Raw genomic sequence first — 20,769 nt, forward strand, 5'->3', positions numbered from 1 at the left:
AGGTGTCCTGCATTGCAGAAAGATTCTTTACCATCTGAGCTACCAGGGAAGCCTAGAAGCTGCCTGCTGCTGCTGCTAAGTCACTTCAGTCGTGTCCGACTCTGTGCGACCCCATAGACGGCAGCCCACTAGGCTCCCCCGTACCTGGGATTCTCCAGGCAAGAACACTGGAGTGGGTTGCCTTTTCCTTCTCCAATGCATGAAAATGAAAAGTGAAAGTGAAGCCGCTCAGTCCTGTCCGACTCTTCGCGACCCCAGGGACTGCAGCCTACCAGGCTCCTCCATCCATGAGATTTTCCAGGCAAGAGTACTGGAGTGGGGTGCCAATGCCTTCTCCGATCATGTTTGCTAGATTTTCCAGTTTGAATGAGTACAGGTCATTCATTGTGACTGCTGTGCAGCTTCCCATTATATAAGTATACCCAGATCATTTAGCCAGTCCTACCTTGATTAACCCTTGGGTTGTTTCTGATATTTCAGTTATAAACAGTACTATGCCAAACATCTTTGTGCACATGGATGAGACCTTCTGTAAATGGAATTTGTAGGTGACTTGTATGCCAGCCTTCAGGATTACTGGGTGCTATCATATTTTTCTTGGAAGCAGCTGGACTACTAGAGTTATACAAGAATTTTCATTCTGTCAAAATATTACCATATTCGTTTCGTTTTATTTTTGTCAATACGTATGTAAAATAGTGTCACATTTAAATTAATATCTCCTAAAATTACATAACTTTTGATATGTCTATGGACTGTTTAACCTTTTTATCTGATAGTGAATTTTTCTGGTAGCAATTTGTGCACATTTCTCTATTTAGTTTTTATTGACATGCCTAAGTTCTTTCTATATTCAAGAAGCTATTTTTCTGGGTTATATGCATGGCAATTATTTTCTCCTAATCCCTCTGGCTTTTCTTGGGTTTGGTCCCTTTTATTTATGCTTTTTAATTAGTGAAATAGACTTTACTAATCCCTTTTTAAGGCTCTTATTCAGTACTTTTTTTGAGAAATTCTTCCTTACTCTAAAAAAATAGAAATTATTTTTCTTCTAAAGATATGATATACTTTTGTTTCATCTTCGTCTAAAATGTGAAGTAGAAATCTAGTTTTTCTGAGGCCATTGAATTTTCTCAGCATCATTTTTTGCTTATATGCTTTTCCAAACAGTTTTTTTAATATTTCACTGTGAAAATTTTCAATATTCAAAAAGAGTAAAAGTAATAAAATAATGTTCTGCATACCAACCATCTGGATTTAATTTTAACATTTTGCCACATATTGGTATATGTGTGTATGTATGGTTTGCTGGGAGAAGGCAATGGCAACCCACTCCAGTACTCTTGCCTGGAAAATCCCATGGATGGAGGAGCCTGGAAGGCTGCAGTCCATGGGGTCGCTGAGGGTTGGACATGACTGAGCGACTTCACTTTCACTTTTCACTTTCATGCACTGGAGAAGGAAATGGCAACCCACTCCAGTGTTCTTGCCTGGAGAATCCCAGGGACGGGGGAGCCTGGTGGGCTGCCATCTATGGGGTCGCACAGAGTCGGACACGACTGAAGTGACTTAGCAGCATGGTTTGCTGAACCATTTGCAAATAAGTTGCAATGTTTTGGTATTTCACCCCTAAATATTTCATTATTCATCTCAAAAATAAGTATATCCTACTACATAATCATATCAATATGAAACCTAAAATGTAACAGTACTTACCTAATATCGTGTAATATCTAAACCATTGTCCAGTTTCCCCATTTGAAGGCCAGTTGTTTTATAGAATGGATCATAGTCAAATTTATTGGAGTATTTCTTGATGGTATCATTTAATGTTTGTTTGACATCATATTCAAATTTCCTGTATACTTGAACTTCAGTCTAAAGGCTTGATTAGATTCAGGTTAAATATGTTTTGCAAGGTACCTACTAAACGTTAATAGCATCTTTGCCATGTGTATATATCTGGGTCTATTTCTGAGAATTCTGTTCTGTCTCAGTAGGGACAGTTTTGTATCCTTGTGCTATAACATATGGTTTTAATTCCTGTAGGTAAAAGAAGACTCACTGTCTTGTAGGGGTTCGACTCTTTCTCCTTATTCTTCTTTAAAATTGTGCTGTCTACCTTTGTTGTTTTATTTGGCTTGTCAAAATCTCTGAAGAATCATACCAAGATTTTGGTCAGAACCATACTGAATTTTTAGGTTAACTTAAGAAGAAATCAAATCTTTACTGTATGAGTCTTTTCCCCATAAATGTGCTAAATCCCATTTGTTTAGGTAATCTTTCATGTCTTACACAAATGCTCAGTAGTTTTCTCTAAACGGGTCTTAACATATATACTTATTACCTCTCTATTGCTATGAGATTATTTAAAAATGTACATTCTAATGGATTGTTTGGCATACAAGCATTCAATTTTTTTTGTATATCAATCTTCTATTAAGCGACCTTGCTGGGTTCTCCTTTTTTAAAATAGTTATTAGAGTCACTTGGATTTTCTTTGAAAAGTTATATAATCAGCAAATAGTACATTTTTATCACTTCTAATCTTTTATCTTGTTTTTATTTTGTGGTGCTTTTAGAGGCAATATTGAATAGAAATGGTAATGAATATTTTTCCTTAACTTAATGGGAGTAATTATTATATTTTACCATTGAGCATAATATATGGGATAGGTTTGTGGAATTCCCTACTAATCCTCAGTTAAGGGATTCCAGTAGTTTAGTATGAATGAAAAAAACCACTTGACAGTTTCTACTAATGTTAAACAGACTCCTACTCAATGACTCAACAGTTTCCTCTTAGGAGAAAGGAAGATGTATGTCCACTCAAAGACGACCAGAAACAGCTTTATTCATAAAACCGACCAAAGTACTGCATTCATTTAGTTGTTCTGTAAAACTATCATTTCCTTCTAACTAAGAACAGCCTCCTACAAAAGAGAATGGGTAAGCAAATGGTCATCTTTCCACTCAGTGTAACACTAAAAGTGAAGTCGCTCAGTCATGTCCGACTCTTTGCAACCCTAGCGTTTTTCTTTTCACTGAAGAATGTACTTTAGGATTTCTTTTATTAAAATTTGTGAAAGGTATATTTTATTTCACCATTTATTTTTTTTAATAATTTCATTTATTTATTTTTGGTTGCCCTGGACCACAGGCTTTCTCTAGTTGGAGTGTACAGGCTTCTCACTGCGGTGGCTTCTCTTATTGGGGAGCACAGGCTCTAGGCACGCGGGCTTCAACAGCTGCAGCACATGGGTTCAGTAGTTACGCTGTGCACATCTAGGGTGCTTGGGCTGTAGTAGTTACTGCACACAGGCTTAGTAGTTGTGGCTCGTAGGCTCTAGAGCATAGATGCAGAAGTTGTGGTGCACGGGCTTGGTTGCCCTGTGGCATGTGGAAACTTCCTGGACCAGGGATTGAACATGTCCTCTTTATTTGCAGGCAGATTCTCATCCGCTGCACCAGCAGGGAAGTCCTCACCATTTCTTGAATCATAATTTAGCTACGTATGGAATTTAGGTTGGCCATTTTCCCTTAGTGTTCTGAAGATGCTATTCATTATGCTCCTGCCATCATTATTGGCAGTGCGTTTCCATCGTTACATCTTGAAGGGTAATCTTTTCTTTCTCCCTGGACAATGTTGAGAGTTCTTTTAATTTTATATTTTTGGTGTTCTGAGTTTTCACCATGATATATCTAGATGTAGGTTATTTTATTAGCTTGCTAAAACTCATTGTACTCTCTGATTCTGATAATTTATGTTTTTCATCATCAACCCTAAAAAATTCTCAGTAATATCTCTTCCATTATTGCCTCATATCCATTCTTCCTATTTTCTTCTAGTCTTCTATGAAATAAATTTTGGAATTTCTCATTATTTCCTACATATCCCTTGACCTTTTATTCATATTTTTCTCTCTTCATCTTTGCTGAGTTCTGTGTGGGCTCCTCAGATACATCTTATATTAGCCTCGTTCTCTCTTCAGCTGTGCTTAATCTGTTTAACCTATTCTGTAAGTTTTTAACTACATTGACTGTATATTTCATTTCCAGAAATGCTATTTTGTATTTTCTCAAATGTACTAGTTTACTTTTCTATCCAATCCAATGAGTCACTCAGTCGTGTCCAGCTCTTTGCTACCCCTTGGACTGTAGCCCACCAGGCTCCTACCTCCATGGGATTTTCCAGGCAAGAATACTGAAGTGGGTTGCCATTTCTTCTGCCAGGGGATCTTCCCAACCCAGGGACTGAACCCGGGTCTCCTGCATTGCAGGCAGACTCTTTATTGTCTGAGCCACCAGGGAAGCCCAAAGTCAATCATATAGATTACATAAACTCTTCCCTTATTATTAATTTTTGAGCATCATGATCTGTTGTATGGGTGTTTCCTAATTTGTTTAATCCTTATTGATAGATATTTAGATTATTTCTAAACTTTTGTTGTTACAATGATGCTACAATGAACACCATTTATATATGTCTATTCACACATAAGAAAGTATACCTCCAGGTTGGATTACTAGAAGTAAAATTACTGGGTTGAAGGGTGTAGCATTTGTAATCTTGATGGATATTGTCACATTGCTTTCTTAACAGGTTATGCTTGTTTATACCTGGCTATAGTAGTTCTCTAGCAATGTATGTGATGGCCTGTTTCTCCAGTCAGACTCACCAACATGGTGACCTTGGGGAATTTTGCCAGTCTTATGGGTGGAAAAGATTATCTCAGTGTGGTTTTAATTGTATTGCTTTATATAGGTGAGGTTGAGTTTCTTTTTATATATCTAAAGGCATTTGTTTTTCATTTTCTGTAAACTATCTACGCTGATCTTTTCCCCATTTGTTTTTTGTTGGGTTTTTAGTTTTTTTGTGTTAATTTGTAAGAGCTCTTTATGTGTACATTTGTCTGGAGGGGGCAAAATACACTAAAATTCATATCTCAATTGTAAATTATTCTTAAACTTTGCTTCTGATGAATTTTAGTGTAAAAACTATTTACTTTTATGCATTTAAGTATATCAGCCTTTTGCTCTAAGGTTCTTGGGCTTAATGTTCCATTTCAAATTATCTTCCTCACTAAAATTATTCTGTGAGTTAAGTACTTTTACATCTGGTTTCCCCTGGCATAGAATGTATAGATTAAATATTTTCCCCCAAGATGACTACCAGATTGTTTCTATAACATTTATCAAATGATCTATCTCTTCTTGACTAATTTGAAGTCCCACTATTATTGCATACCAAATTCAAATAAATACTTGAGAAATATATATTTATTTCTGGACTTACTATTTTGTTCAGTTGATATGTTGTAGAGTATTATTTTCCTTTTGTTCTTTTTTTCTAAACTTCTCTGCTATTCTTAATTTTCTTTTCCTTTATGAACTTTTGAATCAGCTTGTTCAGTCAAAAAAAATAATCTTGTTGTTTTAGTGAGCTTTTAATCCCTTTAAACGCAGCTATTGTATAATTCAAGCAGATTGCTGTATTTTCTAACGTTGAAGGAGAACTCATCTCCCTGTTTTTGTGTCTGCTGACTGTTCTCTCATGGTGGATTTGTTTTCTCACTTGGTTTGTAATTTTTTTGTTGTGAACTTATCTTTGGTGAAAGTGAAAAGTGAAGTCACTCAGTCATGTCTGACTTTTTGTGACCCCATGGACTATAGCCTACCATGCTCCTCGGTCCGTGGGATTTTCCAGGCAAGAGTACTGGAGTGGGTTCTCATTTCCTTCTCCAGAGGATCTTCCTGACCCAGGAATCAAACCCGGGTCTCCCATATTATAGGCAGATGCTTTACCGTCTGAGCCACCAGGGAAGTTCATCTTTGGTGAAAGTGCTTTTATTTTCCCATCTGAGAGACTTCAGTGCACTTTGGTTTGTAAAAATGTTCCTATAAAGCAATTTTGCATTTTTCTGTTGGGTGTTTTCAAACCAAGTATAGGGTTTCTATACCAAGTTGTATAAATTTATATGTCAGCCATGCTTGAGGTACTGGTTTGGAGGTTCCATTTCTCATGGAAGAATCTCTCTTCCCTTCAACTTCTACCCCTTCTCAAACCTCAGACAGAGTCAGGCTTACTTATTGGTAGAGATTTTCTGGCTCCCTGTACCGATGGGCCAGACTTTCACTGGCATCTCAGCTCTAGTACCTCTCTCCTTGGTGCTGGCATCAAGCACCACCACCACCACCCCGCCCCCTACTTTCTGGGTATTGAAACTGCAGCACTAGGGTCTGTTTCTGACTTCAGCTGCATATTTTAAATTGAGCGTTGTTTTATTCTCATTTCTATGTGTTATGACAGGAGAAAGTTCTACCTTTGCATCAACCAGCACTTGAAAAATCTTTGGGAACTCCCCTTTCCCCTGCCCTGGGTCTTATTTTGGTTTTCATTATAATCTGTGTTTGTCAAACACCACTTAGTTTCTGGGATTAGACTTCTCTATAAGGGATGGGCTGAGGCAGGAAGGAGAGCAGTGAGTAGGAGCTCTTAGATTATAACCTCTTGGGGAGCTTTTTAAAATATGCATGCTCCATAGCCTCACCTCCTTCTGTAGCCATGCTGTATCAGAATGGTGGTGGGTGGGAGGGTGATGGGTATTTTGGAAAAAGACCCCAAGATGCTTCTGTTCTGCTGCCCCTGCTTCTCCTCGACTCACCCTCCACTCCTACGGACAGTCACTATTCTAGTCTCAGATCAGATAAACAAGGCAGGAGTCACAGTGAATCATGGAGCAGGCCAACCGGGGTCTTCAGCACAGTCTCCCGTGCCTGGAATAGGTATGAGGCACTGCAGGACTTTCAACTGCCTCTCTGTTGCCTGGGCCAAGTGTCCTAAAGCTAGGAAAATAATAGAGTGCTAAAATTGACAACTTTCTCTTAATGTATCCAAAGCTTCTGAAATACCACCCATCTCTTTTTATAGATTGAGACATTTAGCACCCAAGAGCTGTATAGATTTCAGCTTAGAAAATCTGAGACACATCATGGATTGTGGCAATCGTTTCACTGTGAATTTTCTTTGCTGCAGGTTGAAATTGGATCTTCTGGTTCATGTTTAAAAATAGGAAAGTTAGCTGTTAAGAACAGAGTCTCAGAGATACGCCTCTGACATTTACATAGAGTACAACCAAATGATGCCAAAGCCAAGGGCCCCCAAAGACATAGATTAGGCAGCCCTGCTTCCTCACTTTACAGAAAAGAACAACGAGGCTTCGGGATAGTAAACGACTTCAGGTAGTTGCAAAGCAAGGTGGTACTAAATCCATTACACCTGTCCTGTAAGCCAGGACACTTTTCTAGTAAACCATGTCCACTCAGAACACATCTCAGTACTGACTAATCCATCCATCAAAGGGGACAAGTCACTTTGTTTTGTATGCTATGATGGAAAGGACCTGACCATGATAAATGTTATAGCTGGTAAAGGAGATATCTTCTTCAGACATTCATTATCAACTAGGTCCTCACCTCCTAGGCGATAAGACGAGAAATACATGATTAAAATTTTAACCCAAGACTTTGGTGAAAGAATTTAAAATAACAGTGTGTTAACAGCTGACATTCCGTAAACACTGGCCTTACTCCAGGCGCCATGCTAAGTACTTAATTCCTGTTCCCTTGATTATCCACACAACAAGGACTGTGCTGTTATTATCTTCTCTTTACAGATGGGGAAACTGCAGGGCAATGAAGTTAAATAACTTGACCAAAATGACACAGCTCATAAGTGACAAGTAGGATTTGAACCCCAGGGACCATGCTTTTAGCTACAGTATACTATGGCTTCTCAGGACATCAAACCAGTCAATCCTAAAGGAAATCAACCCTGAATATTCTTTGGAAGGACTAATGCTGAAGCTCCAATACTTTGGCCACCTGATGCAGAGTCGACTCATTGGAAAAGACCCTGATACTGGGAAAGATTGAGGGCAAGAGGAGAAGGGGGTGGCAGAGGATGAGATGGTTGGATGGCACCACTGACTTGGTAGACATGGAGTTTGAGCAAACTCCGGGAGACAGTGAAAGACAGGGAAGCCTGGCATGCTGCAGTCCATGGGGTTACAAAGAGTTGGACACGACTTAGCAACTAAACAACAAATGAAGTTAAAAGTTCTGAGACCAAAGAATTAATAGTATGTGTAATATATGTGTAAGGAGTCGGACACGACTGAGTGACTGAACTGAACTGAACTGAATATCTGTGCAGGCTTTTCTGGGAGTGGCATTTCTAGAAAATATCCTCTAGATGTTGTTTATTTATTATTCATTTATTTTTAAATAAATAATAATTTTTGACTGCACTGGGTCTTAGCTGCTACACACAGGCTTTCTCTAGTTGCAGCAAGCAGAGGCTACTCTCTAGTGGCAGTGTGCAAGCTTTTCATTGCGGTGGCTTCTCTTGTTCTGGAGCATAGGTTTAGGGCACTGGCTTCTCTTGTTCTGGAGCATAGGTTTAGGGCGCTGGCTCAGTAGTTGTGGTGTGGGGGTTTAGTTGCCCCACAGCATGTGGGATCTTCCCAGACCAGGAATCAAACCCATGTTCCCTGGATTGGCAGGCAGATTGGCAGGTCACCATTGGACCACCAGGGAAGTCCCAGATGTAATTGAAAATCAACTTTCCTTTAGTGTTGAGTGCTATGGTCAGATACTCAATCATGTCCAGCTCTTTGTGATCCAATGGACTGTAGCCCACCAGGCTCCTCTGTCCATGGGATTCTCCAGGCAAGAATACTGGAGTGGGTTGCCACTTCTCCTTCCAGGGGATCTTCCCAACTCAGGGATTGAACCCGCATCTTTAACATCTCCTGCATTAGCAGGCAAGTTCTTTACCACCTGCAAAGCCCTTCATGTTGAGTAGCTAGTTAGCAAATGAGAAGTCTGTTGTCTCCAGATGATACATTATGTCTGACAACTTTAATGGGTGCTAGTTCTCAAAAACTTTTTAAAAGATACATAACTTTCCTGATTATAAGAATGACACACGTACATTAAAGAAAGTTGGATGATTTTTTTTTACTATTTTTATTGTATTTATATATATGTACAGATGGTCCTAGACTTAAACGATGGTTTGACTTGAGATTTTTTGACTTTATAATGGTGTGAAAGCCATATGCATTCAGTAAAAAGTTTACTTTGAGGTGTGAATTTGGATCCTTCACTGAGCTGGCGATGCTTGTGGAGTGCTGGGCTGCGGCAGCCACAGCCCCCAGTCAGCCGGGTGATCACAAGTGTAAATAACTGATATCCTTAGAACTGCTCGGTACCCATAGGTGCTGTTTTCCACTTTCAATACAGTATTCAATAAATTACAGGAGAGGTTCAACCCATTGTTATAAAATAGGGTTTGTCTCAGATGATTTTGCCCATGTGTACATGCTCAGCCTTTAAGTTGTGTCCGACTCTCGCAACCCCGTAGACTGTAGCTCACCAGGCTCCTCTGTCCATGGGATTTCCCAGGCATGAATACTGGAGTCGGTTGCCATTTCCTCCTCCAGGGGATCTTTTTGAACCAGGGATCAAACCCAGGTCTCCTACACTGCAGGTGGATTTTCACCACTGAGCCAAGTGGAAGCCCTGATTTTTCACACCTGTAGGCAAACGTAGGTGTCTTGAGCACAGTTAAGATAGTCCAGGCTAAGCCAGGGTGTTCAGTAGGTTAGGTGTATTAAATGCATTTTTGATTTAGTGATATTTTCAACTCACCATGCTTTTATTGCGATGTAACCCCATCATAAGTCTAGGAAGGTGTGTGTGTGATATGAAAAAGTGTATAAGCTTGGGCATTCCACTTAAAGAACAATGCTAAAATCAATTGCTAGGAACCTTACAGATCTGGGGTTGGTTTTGTTTTTTCTTTTTCATCCTAAATGCAATCATTTTCACATCTGTTATTCTTTGATGCATTTTTTGACTGCCTTGTTCTTTTGATTTTTTTAAAAATGTTGTTGAGATATGAAATGAGCCGTTCACATTATAGGGTTCAATTTGAAAAGTTTTACATAAGATGATAAGTATTTCCATCAAGCCCCCAAATTTCCTTGTACTTTTCTATCTACCCCCTAGACCTTGCTGCCCCCCAACCCCAACCCCAGATAGCCCCTGCTCTGCCTTCTGTCACTACAGATTACTTTTTCCTTGTTAGAATTTCATATAAATGAATCATAGCATGCATTCCTTTTTGCCTGGCTTCTTTCACTCAGTGTAATTGTTTTAAGATTGACTTCTTTTTGTTTCATGTATCACTATTTCATTCACTTTTATGCTGTGCAGTACTCAGTTGCTGCTGCTGCTAAGTCGCTTCAGTCGTGTCCGACTCTGTGCAACCCCATAGACGGCAGCCCGCCAGGCTCCCCCATCCCTGGGATTCACCAGGCAAGAACACTGGAGTGGGTTGCCATTTCCTTCTCCAATGCATGAAAGTGAAAGGTGAAAGTGAAGTCGCTCCATCGTGTCCAACTCTTAGCGACCCCCTGGACTGCAGCCTACTTAGTTGCACAGATATAACTGGTTTACCCCCTTTCGCCTGTTGATATTTGGGTTATTTCTGGGTTTTGGGGGCTGTTATAAATTAAGTTGCTCTGAAAATTAGTGTCGAAGTCCTTGGACATGATTTTCATTTCTCCTGAGAAAATACCTAGAAGTGGAATGGCTGAGTCATATCAATGGGATGTGATTTTCTCCCTAAGAAATCGCCAAACTGTTTTTCAGAGTTGACTGCATCATTTTCCATTCCCACCAGCTGTGTATGAGTGTTTCAGTGCCTCTGCATACTCATCAGCATTTGATATGGCCAGTCTTTTCCATTCTAATAGGTAGCTGCTGCTGTTGTTTAGTCCTGCTCCAGAGGATCTTCCCAACCTAAGGGTCAAACCCATGTTTCCTGCATTGCAGGTGGATTCTTTACCACTGAGCTACTGGGGAAGCCCCTAGTAGGTAGGTAGTAGTGTCTTATTGTGGTTTAAATTTGCCTTTCCCTAATGGCTAATAGGCTTTCCCATCTTTTCATGTGCTTATTTGCCATTCACCCATCTTCTTCGGAGAAGGCAATGGCACCCCACTCCAGTACTCTTGCCTGGAAAATCCCATGGACAGAGGAGCCTGGTAGCCTGCAGTCTGTGGGATCGCTAAGAGTCTGGCATGACTGAGCAATTTCACTTTCACTTTTCACTTTCATGCATTGGAGAAGGAAATGGCAACCCAATTCAGTGTTCTTGCCTGGAGAATCCCAGGGACAGAGGAGCCTAGTGGGCTGCCGTCTATGGGGTCGCACAGAGTTGGACACACCTGAAATGACTTAGCAGCGGCAGCAGCGGCAGCATCTTCTTTGGTGAAGTATCTTTTCCAGTTTTCTTGCCCATGTTTATACTAAGTTGCTGTTTTCTTGGGCTTCCCAGGTGGTGCTAGTGGTAAAGAACCGCCTGCCATCGCAGGAGATAAAAAGACTCAGGTTTGATCCCTGGATCAGGAAGATGCCCTGGAGGAAGGCATGGCAACCCACTCCAGTATTCTTGCCTGGAGAGTCCCATGGACAGAGGAGGCTGGCAGGCTACAGGCCATAGGGTCGCAGAGTCGTGCTGAAGCAACTTAGCACACACACTTGTTTTCTTATTTTTGAGTCAGAATTTTTTATATTCAGAATGCAAATCTCTTGTCAAAAATGGGACTTGCAAATATTCTCTCCCAATATTTTCAGCCTCTTAACATTGTCTTTCGAAGAGGACATATTCTTAATTTTTATGAAATAAGACTCAATCAATGTTTTTCTTTTATAAATTGTGTATTTTGGTGTTATAGCTAAGAAATTTTTTGCTTCACTTGATGATGTGAAGATTTCCTCCTATGTTTTTTCTAAGCATTTTATAGTTTTAGAAATGTTTCCAAATATTTATGGATTTTCCAGTCATCTTTCAGTTGCTAATGTCTAGTTCCACCATTGCCAGAGAGCACACTTACTATAAGTTGAATCCTTTTCAATGTATTGAAAGTTGTATTGTGGCCCAGGAAATAGTCTATCTTGGTAAATATTCCAAGTGCTCTTGAAAACTGCATATTCTGTTGTGTGGGTGGAGTATTCTATAATTATTAAGTTAGGTGATAGAATTGTTCAGGTCATCTATGTCCTTTGTTATTTTCTATCTATTTTTTAGAAAAGGAATTTGAAATCTCTTACTCTCTTTGTAAAATTGTTTCTTCCTCCTTACACTTTTACCATTCTTATTTTATGTATTTTGAAATTCTGTTATTAGGTATAAAAACATCTAGTATTATGCCATGTTTATGAACTGAACATTTTATCATTATAAAATTACTGTGTTTATATGATAGTACTCTGCTCTGGATCTCCTCTGTCTGATATTATTATATGCTCTCTGGGTTTCTTTTTATGAGCATTGGCACGATACATCTTTTTAAATCCTATGACTTTCAACATAATTGAGTAGTAACATTTAAAGTGGGTTTCTTGTAGGTAGCATATAGTTGGGTCTTGCTTTTTATCCAGTTTGACAATCCCCATTTTTTAACTGGAGTGCTTAGACCAGACATCAGCAAACAACAGCCAGTAGCTAAATCTGGCATGTGACCTGCTTCCATATGGCCCATGAACTAAGAATGGTTTTTACATTGTTAAATGGTTGTTAAAAAATCAGAAGGAATATGTGATAGAAACCATGTGTGACCCCAAAAATTAACATGTTTACAGTCTGGTCCTTTACGGAAAAAGTTCACAAACCCCTAGTGTAGGCTATTTATATTTCATGAGATGATTGATATGGTTGGATTTGAGTCTGTAGTCTTGCTATGTGTTTTCTCTGTCTCAGCTGTTCCTTTTTTCTCTTTTTCCATCTTTTCTTGAATTAAGTATTTTTATCTCCTCGGCTAGTTTACTAGCTATGACTCTTGGCTGTGTTATTTTAGTGGCTCTAGGGTTTGTAGTATCCATTTACTTTATCACGCCTACCACTTCCTGTAGTAAACAAACCTACAAACTGTCCTTCCCTTTCTTGCCTTCTGTCCTTTCTAGAATATTACTATCATGTATATTTTACAAATCTCCTGTGCGTGAATGCTAAGTCACTTCAGTTGTGTCCAACTCTGTGTGACCCTATGGATTGTAGCCCACCGGCTCCTCTGTCCATGGGATTTCCCAGGCAAGGATACTGGAGTGGGTTGCTGTGTCCTCTTCCAGGGGTTCTTCCCGACCCAGGGATCGAACCCACATCTCTTATGTCTCCTGCATTGGAGATTGTGTACATTCTCCAATTGGAGATTAGAGTACATTGTGATTACTTTTGCTTGAATCAGTCAGTTATCTTTTTAAATATTTAAAGTTAGAAATAAAGATTTTACAATTACCTACATAATTACCATTTCTAGTGTTCATTTCTGTGCGTAAACCCCTGTTTCCACCTGATCTCATTTTTCTTCTGCTGGAAGGGTTTCCTTTAGTGCATTTGATAGTTCAGATCTGAGGTAATGCTTTCTTTCTTTTTTTCAGTTTTATTGAGGTATAATTGACAAATAAAAGCTATGTATAAGGTGTACAACTTGATGTTTTGATATCTATGTATATTGTAAAATGATTTATTGTTGTTTAATTGCTCAGTCATGTCCAACGCTTTTTGACCCCATGGACTGTAGCCCACCAGGCTCCTCTATCCATGGAGATTCTCCAGGAAAGAATACTGGAGTGGGTTGCCATGCCCTCCTCCAGGGTTCTTTCCAACCCAGGGCTCGAACCCACATCTCCTGCATTGGCAGGCAGGTTTTTTTGTTGCTGTTGTTTTACCACTGAGCTCCCGAGGAACCCACTGTAAAATGATTACTCAAAGTAGTTAACATATCCATCATCTCACATAATCCTTTTTTCCATTTTTTTTTTTTTTTGCTGGTAGTAAGAACACTTAAGTACACCCTCTTAGCAAATTTCAAGTCTACAGTACTGTTAACTACAGTCACCATGCTGTACCTTAAATCCCAGACTTACTCATCTTGCATAACTAAAACTTTGCCTCCCTTAACCAATATCTTCCTTTACCTGTACCCCCAGCCCCCAGCAACCACGGTTGTACTCTCTGAATCTATGTTTGACTTTTTCTAGATTTCATATGTAGGTGGATCGTGCCGGGTTTGTCCTTCTGTGCCTGGCTTATTCCACTTAGCAGTATTCTCCAGGCTCATCCATGTTGCCCAGATGGCAAGATGTCCTTCTAAGACTGAATAATATTTCAATATGAATACATGAGTGTATGTGTGTGTGTCTGCTTATGATAAATTCTTTCAGCTTGTATATGTCTGAAAACACTGCTTTATCTTCACTTTTCATAAATACTTTTGTTTGGGATAGAATTCTAGGCTGGCTGGGTTTCTCCCCTTCGTACTCTAAAGATATCACTCCACTGTCTTAGAGCTTGTATAGTTTCTGACATGAAATCATCTACAGTCCTTTTCTTTGTTGCTTGGTACATAATATTTCTCTCCCTCTCTTCTTTAAAGATTTTCTCTTTAACACTGGTTATCAGCAATTCACTGGTGTATTCGTGTTTCTTGTACTTGGGGTTCTCTGAGTCTCTTGGATCAGTGGGTTTATAGTTTTTATCCCATTTGGAAATTTTTTGGTTCCTATTGCTTCATATATTCTTTCTGCCTCCCATCCTCTCCTCTTATTTGGGTGGTTGCACAGTTGACTGATTTTCTATTTTTTTTTTCAGTATTTTACTTTGTTTCATTTTAATCATTCATATTGCTGTGTTTTCAAGTTCACTTATCTTTTTTTCCCAATGTGTAACCTGCTATTAACACCATCCAGTATATTTTTAATCTCATGTAATGTAGTTTTTAATCCCTAGAAGTTTGATTTATGTCTTTTTTATAGTTTGTATTTTAGGACTTGCCAGGTGGCACAGTGGTAAAGAATCTGCCTGCCAATGTAGGAGACACAGGAGACGTGGGTTCAATCCCTGGGTTGGGAAGATTCCCTGGAGAAGGAAATGGCAACCCACTCTAGTATTTTTGCCTGGAGAATCCCATGGACAGAGGAGCCTAGTGGTTATAGTCCATGGGGTCACAAAAGAGTCGGACACAACTGAGCACACGTCTCTATTTAATGTGACTAAGAGATCAGTCCTGGGTGTTCTTTGGAAGGACTGATGCTGAAGCTGAAACTCCAATACTTTGGCCACCTCATGCGAAGAGTTGACTCACTGGAAAAGACTCTGATGCTGGGAGGGATTGGGGGAAGGAGGAGAAGGGGATGACAGAGGATGAGATGGCTGGATGGCATCACTGACTCAATGGACGTGAGTCTGGGTGAACTCCGGGAGTTGGTGATGGACAGGGAGGCCTGGCGTGCTGTGATTCATGGGGTCGCAAAGAGTCGGACACGACTGAGCGACTGAACTGAACTGAACTGAATATTTTGTCTATCATTTCCTAAGTAAAATAGAGTAATAATAACTGACTTAATACAATTTCTTTTTTTTTTTTTTTAAACAATTTCTACAATTTCTAATAATCCTATCACCTGTGTTATTTCTTCCTAAAGTTTAATTTATTAATTTTTCCCTGTTATGAATTTTTCTGTTCTTTGCACCTTGGTAATTTTGTATAGATGACAGACATTGTGAATTTTACCCTGTTGGGTGCTGAATACTTTTGTGTTCTTTAAAATACTCTTGAGATTTGTTCTGGGTCACAATTAATTTCCTCATAAAGAGTTTGATCCTTTTTTGTCTCGCTTTTAAGCTTTATCAGAGGCATCAGAGTAGTGTTAGTCTAGGGATAATCTTTCCTACTACAAAGGAAAGACCTTTAGTACTCTTTAAGTACCCTTAAAGAGTGAGTTTTTCTGGGTTTTTGTTTTTCACTGTGGGAAGCAGTTAAACAGGAAATAACTGGCCACAATCATTATTCTTATGTGAGCATAAGAATTATTATTGTTGTGTGAGCTCACATGATTCTTGTGTGAGCTCCAAGCACAGTTTCTTTTCATCCTTGCAAGTGGTTCTTTCACTGGCCCTCATTCATTTTAAGGTCAGCGCTGGGCTGACGGCTCCAGGGAAGTGCTCTGGGGATGTGTGGGGTTTCACTCTCTCCTCTGCATCTCGCTACCTGCAAACCCCAAGAGCCTTTGCTTCTCTGGGTTTCTGCCTCTGTCCCCCCAACTTGGGTGACACCCTTGACTGTTCCACTGCCCAGAAACTCTCTCAGTGTAGGAAGAAGGGTACCTGGAAGGCTGGCTCCATCTGTTTCCATCCCTCAGGGTTTACTGTGTCTCTTTACCCAAATTTTAATATCTTCAGAATCTTTTTCATATTTTTTTTGGTCTATTATTTTAGTTGTTTCAAGTGGAAGGGTAAATCTTGTCCCTCTTCCATCTTGTCTGGAAACAGAAGTGGTTTCAAGTGACTTTTCATTTCTTGGTGCTTTGTTCTATTAAGATATTATCTTTCCACTAAGCATGTTTCATTCTCATAATTGCTTGTTAAAGCTTCTCTATTTATAAAGGAAATGAATCTTTGAAAAGACAAATGGCCTACTGTGGAAGGACATTTGCAACAAAAGAAAGTTTTTTACTATATACATGACTCTTACAAATCCATGAGAAAAAGATAGGAATTATAATAGAAATGGTCAATGAGGGTATTTTTCCTTTTTTTTTTTTATTTTTACAACTTTTTTTTTTTAAAACTTTACATAATGTATTAGTTTTGCCAAATATCAAAATGAATCCGCCACAGGTATACATGTGTTCCCCATCCTGAACCCTCCTCCCTCCTCCCTCCCCATTCCATCCCTCTGGGTCGTCCCAGTGCACCAGCCCCAAGCATGAGGGTATTTTTCAAATGGGCCCCCAACTAGTAATCAAAGAACTACAGACATGGTTTTGGATTGAGAACCATCGTTCTTCCTTATAGATGCTGATGTTGGTAAGAGTGTGAGAAGTGGCACCCCAGCTTGTGTTGATGGGCATGTGTGTAGTGTCTCAGCCTTTCTTGTGTGTATGTTGTCAGCATATATCTAGATGCCTAAAAGTGAGTGTACCTTGACCCATAGTTTTACTTTATTAATTCATTCTGAAACAAACTATGAATAAGGGCAAAGACTTAGGTACATGATGTTTCATATGTCAGTGTTCACAGTAGTGGAAATATTAAAAACCACTTAAATGGACTCAAAGATTGGTAAGCAGATTTGATACATCTATAATATGGTTTTTGTGTAATCATAAAAACAGCATGGTTGAAAATTAAATGATATGTAAAGACATATCACATATAAAGTGAAAATACAGTGTATGGAACAGCATGATTCCATCTTTGTTTAAAAAGTTGATGCCTTTGATTATATTCAAAAATGTCAGTATTGGCTATTTCTGAGTGGTAAATTTTGAGTGTGTTTTTATTTCCTTGTTTACTTACAGTTTCCAATTTTTTACCATACTATCCCTTTGTAATAAAGGTTATTTTTGTTATGTAACAATGTGTATGCTCAGTCGTATACAATTCTTTGTGACCCCATGGACTGTAGCCCACCAGGCTCCTCTGTCCATGGGATTCTTCAGGCAAGAATACTGGAGTGGGTTGCCATTTCCTTCTCCAGGGGATCTTCCTGACCCAGAGATCTAACCTGTGTCTCTTGCATCTTCTGCTTGGTAAGTGAATTCTTGACCCACTGAGCCATCAGGGGAAGCCCTTGTTATGTAATGTTTGTTAAATGCTCTAGGGCTTCCCTATGGCTTGGATGGTAAAGAATCTGCCTGCCATTCAGGAGACCCAGGTTCAGTCCCTGGGTGAGGAAGATCCCTGGAGGAGAACATGGTAACTCACTCTAGTATTCTTGCCTGGAGAATCCCATGGACAGAGGAGCCTTGCGGACTACAGTCTACAGGGTCACAAAAAGTCTGACACAACTGAGTGACTAACACTTCACTTTTCTTTCTGTCGTTAGCTGAGGATGGCTGTAGGCACTTGAGCATCTAGACGAACAGAAGGCCTGCATCCCTCTCTTCAGAGATGTTTGCACGTTCTGTTTCCTGCTTTTCTGTCCCAGCACTTTTAGAAAAAGTCAGGCATGCTACATGCTAAGTTACTTAAGTCATGTCCAACTCTCTGTGACCCTGTGGACTGTAGCCCTCCAGGCTCCTCTTTCCGTGAGATTCTCCAGGCAGGAATACGGAGCGGGTTGTCATATTCTCTTCCAGGGGATCTTCCTAATGCAGGGATCAAACCCACATCTCTTATGTCTCCTGCATTGGCAGGCAGGTTCTTTACCACTAGCGCCACCTGGGAAGAGAAAAAGCCATGGATCCGTATTAACAGAATCCACATCTGTAGTAAGAAAAAGCAACCGCTTTGCAAATTATTCACATTTGTCTTTTCCCTCACTTTAGACCATACCTTTAAAGGCTGTGATTCCATTATTATTTTGACTTTTTCTTCCCTCAGTAAAAAAAGATCTTACTGGGCAGGCCTTAGGATCTTGAGGCTTTACCTATAGGAAAATTAAATGCTTAGCAGTCAGTTTAAATGGGTTTAAATGAGTCAGTTTAAATGAGGCCTTTTTCTTTTTCCAAGTAAAACTTGGGATGCCAAGTAAATTCTATACTTGGAAAGGAGCAGATCAGTCTAGTACAGACAAATGAAATACTAGTGATCTCCAAACCTGCTTTGGGAAGTCCTTCTCCAGGGAGAATGCTTTTCAGGAATCCGTTTGCAAAGTAATGGGTAAAATTGTAGGTGTTTTGGTTTGTTTTGTTTTTTTCCCTTATTACCAACTATGTCCTAAATCCACTGGTATACTCATTTAACACTCTTTTTATTTTATTTTTTTCACCTCAAGGCATGTGGGATCTTAATTCCCTGACTAGGGATTGAACCCACTGCCCCTGCAATGGAAGTGCAAAGTCTTAACCACTGAACCACCAGGGAAGTCCCTCATTTACCTCTGTTGATTCTGGGCACTGTGTACACTGGAGATGTGTACAAGTGTAAGTGTGGGGCAAGTATGTGGTGGGGAAAAGTCTCCTGGGCCAGGCTGACCCTGCTGGTCTTGGAACCCATCAGGAGTGTGGGTCAGGCTGATGTAGGCATGTTACCTACTATGGAATCTACCATGGAGCAGGAACTCAGGGTGACTCCACAGGGTAAATCCCCATGATTCTGGCAGGTGCAGCTGAGTTTTCTGTTCTAGATGCTTCTTACTCTTCCTTGCCCATCTCCACTGAGGGCGCACAGCCACGCGACTCACCAGCAGGCTCTGAGTGGTACACGCTCACCTGCCTGGTGCTCCGTTCTGTCGTGAAGGACCTGATGCTTCAGTGTCCTTCCGCACATTGCTCTCTGCCATGTGGGTTCAGCACCTGCAGACCTTGAGACACGCTGTCACTCCAGCAAGAAGGGGACTGGACCCTCTGAAGGCACACGGCCACTGAGACCTCCCTGGTGTGTGCTCAGACTCTGGGGCCTTTGGAACATGAGAGCCAATGTGACTTGACTGTGGCTGATAAAGCAAACGGTTGTCTCTTGTGTCATGTAACAGAGATGACTGCTCGTTTCATAGCTGCGGCTTTTCCCCCTTCTGTCTCCTCAGAAATCGCAGGTGCTCCGGTGTCTGAAATTTCTGGGCCGTTCTCAACAGAGGACATAGCCAGCAACTGCGTCCCTGCCCTGCCGTTGAACGAGCCCATTTTGTGGATCGTCTCCTATACTCTTATGAGCGTGTGTGGAGTCATTCTTCTCGTTTTAATCACCCTGCTGCTACTTCCGGTCCGGTGTAGGCATCACCCCCGAGATCCCGAGGTGGTCAACGATGAGTCCTCGCTCGTACGGCATCGCTGGAAATGAAAAGCCTAGTGACCGTGAACTCGACAATTAAGACGATTCAGTGCAGCAGGCAGGGGTTATAAGGCAAGGCTTCTTCCTGTGCGCACTAGTCTTAAATCTCTGTTTTGCTCCCAGATGCCTTCCAGATTCACTGTATTTTGATTCTTGACTTTACAGCTTCCTCTTTCTCCCCTACTTCCAAGGAAAATGATAATAAAAAAGCACCTCATTCTTAATCAAAACAGAGTGAATTGGGCTTCAGGCTTTATGTAGCTGGTTATGCCAAACTATTTGGGTGTGCCACCCCCCACCTCCCCCCCCCCAAAAAAAAAACCACACAAGCCTTGGCTTGTTCTCTTTTCCCTTCTATCTCTGGAGAAATAAGTGCATATTCTTTATAACTCTTCTTAGCTAATGGGAAGCTTTTTGTATTGATCACATTTAAGGGTATTTTGTACCAGGATCCATCTGTGTCAAAGTGATACAAAAAGGTTTGCAATATGACAGCAGGAGAAGTAGTCTGGGGCCTGATGATAAAAAAACATCCTGCCCCTTTCTGAGTTGGAAGGAGAGCATCAGGCCCCTTTTCTGGGTCTCTCTGGGCTATGCCGGTGTGTTCAGTCGCTTCAGTTGTGTCCAACTCTTGGTGACACTATGGACTGTCGCCCGTCAGGCTCCTCTCTCCACGGGGTTCCCCAGGCAAGAATACTGGAGTGGGTTGCCACGACTTCCTCCAGGAGATCTTCCTGTCCCAGGGATTGAACTCACAGCTCTTGCATCTCCTGCATTGGCAGGGGGGTTCTTTACCACTAGCACCACCTGAGAAGTCCTGGGTCTCCCTGTGATCTGAAGACGAGCTGGACTCTACTAGGAAGAGATGATCACTCAAGTCTTCACCAGCCTCTTCTAAAGACAGAAAGCCTTCAAATGCAAAGGA

At 40.5% G+C, this 20,769-nt stretch overlaps 1 protein-coding gene across 1 annotated transcript in view; it reads left to right on the forward strand.

The window, feature by feature from the left end:
* The window catches only part of BACE2 (beta-secretase 2), a 107,534-nt gene extending 87,460 nt beyond the window's left edge, over positions 1–20,074 (forward strand). Inside the window, exon 9 of the mRNA XM_025292132.2 lies at positions 19,600–20,074. Within this exon, the coding sequence (XP_025147917.1) occupies positions 19,600–19,853 (254 nt within the window). The 3' untranslated portion in view covers positions 19,854–20,074. The remainder of the gene's footprint in view (positions 1–19,599) is intronic.
* Positions 20,075–20,769: the final 695 nt, after the last annotated feature.

Source organism: Bubalus bubalis, chromosome 1, assembly GCF_019923935.1.
Source record: "Bubalus bubalis isolate 160015118507 breed Murrah chromosome 1, NDDB_SH_1, whole genome shotgun sequence".
Classification (NCBI taxonomy): domain Eukaryota; kingdom Metazoa; phylum Chordata; class Mammalia; order Artiodactyla; family Bovidae; genus Bubalus; species Bubalus bubalis.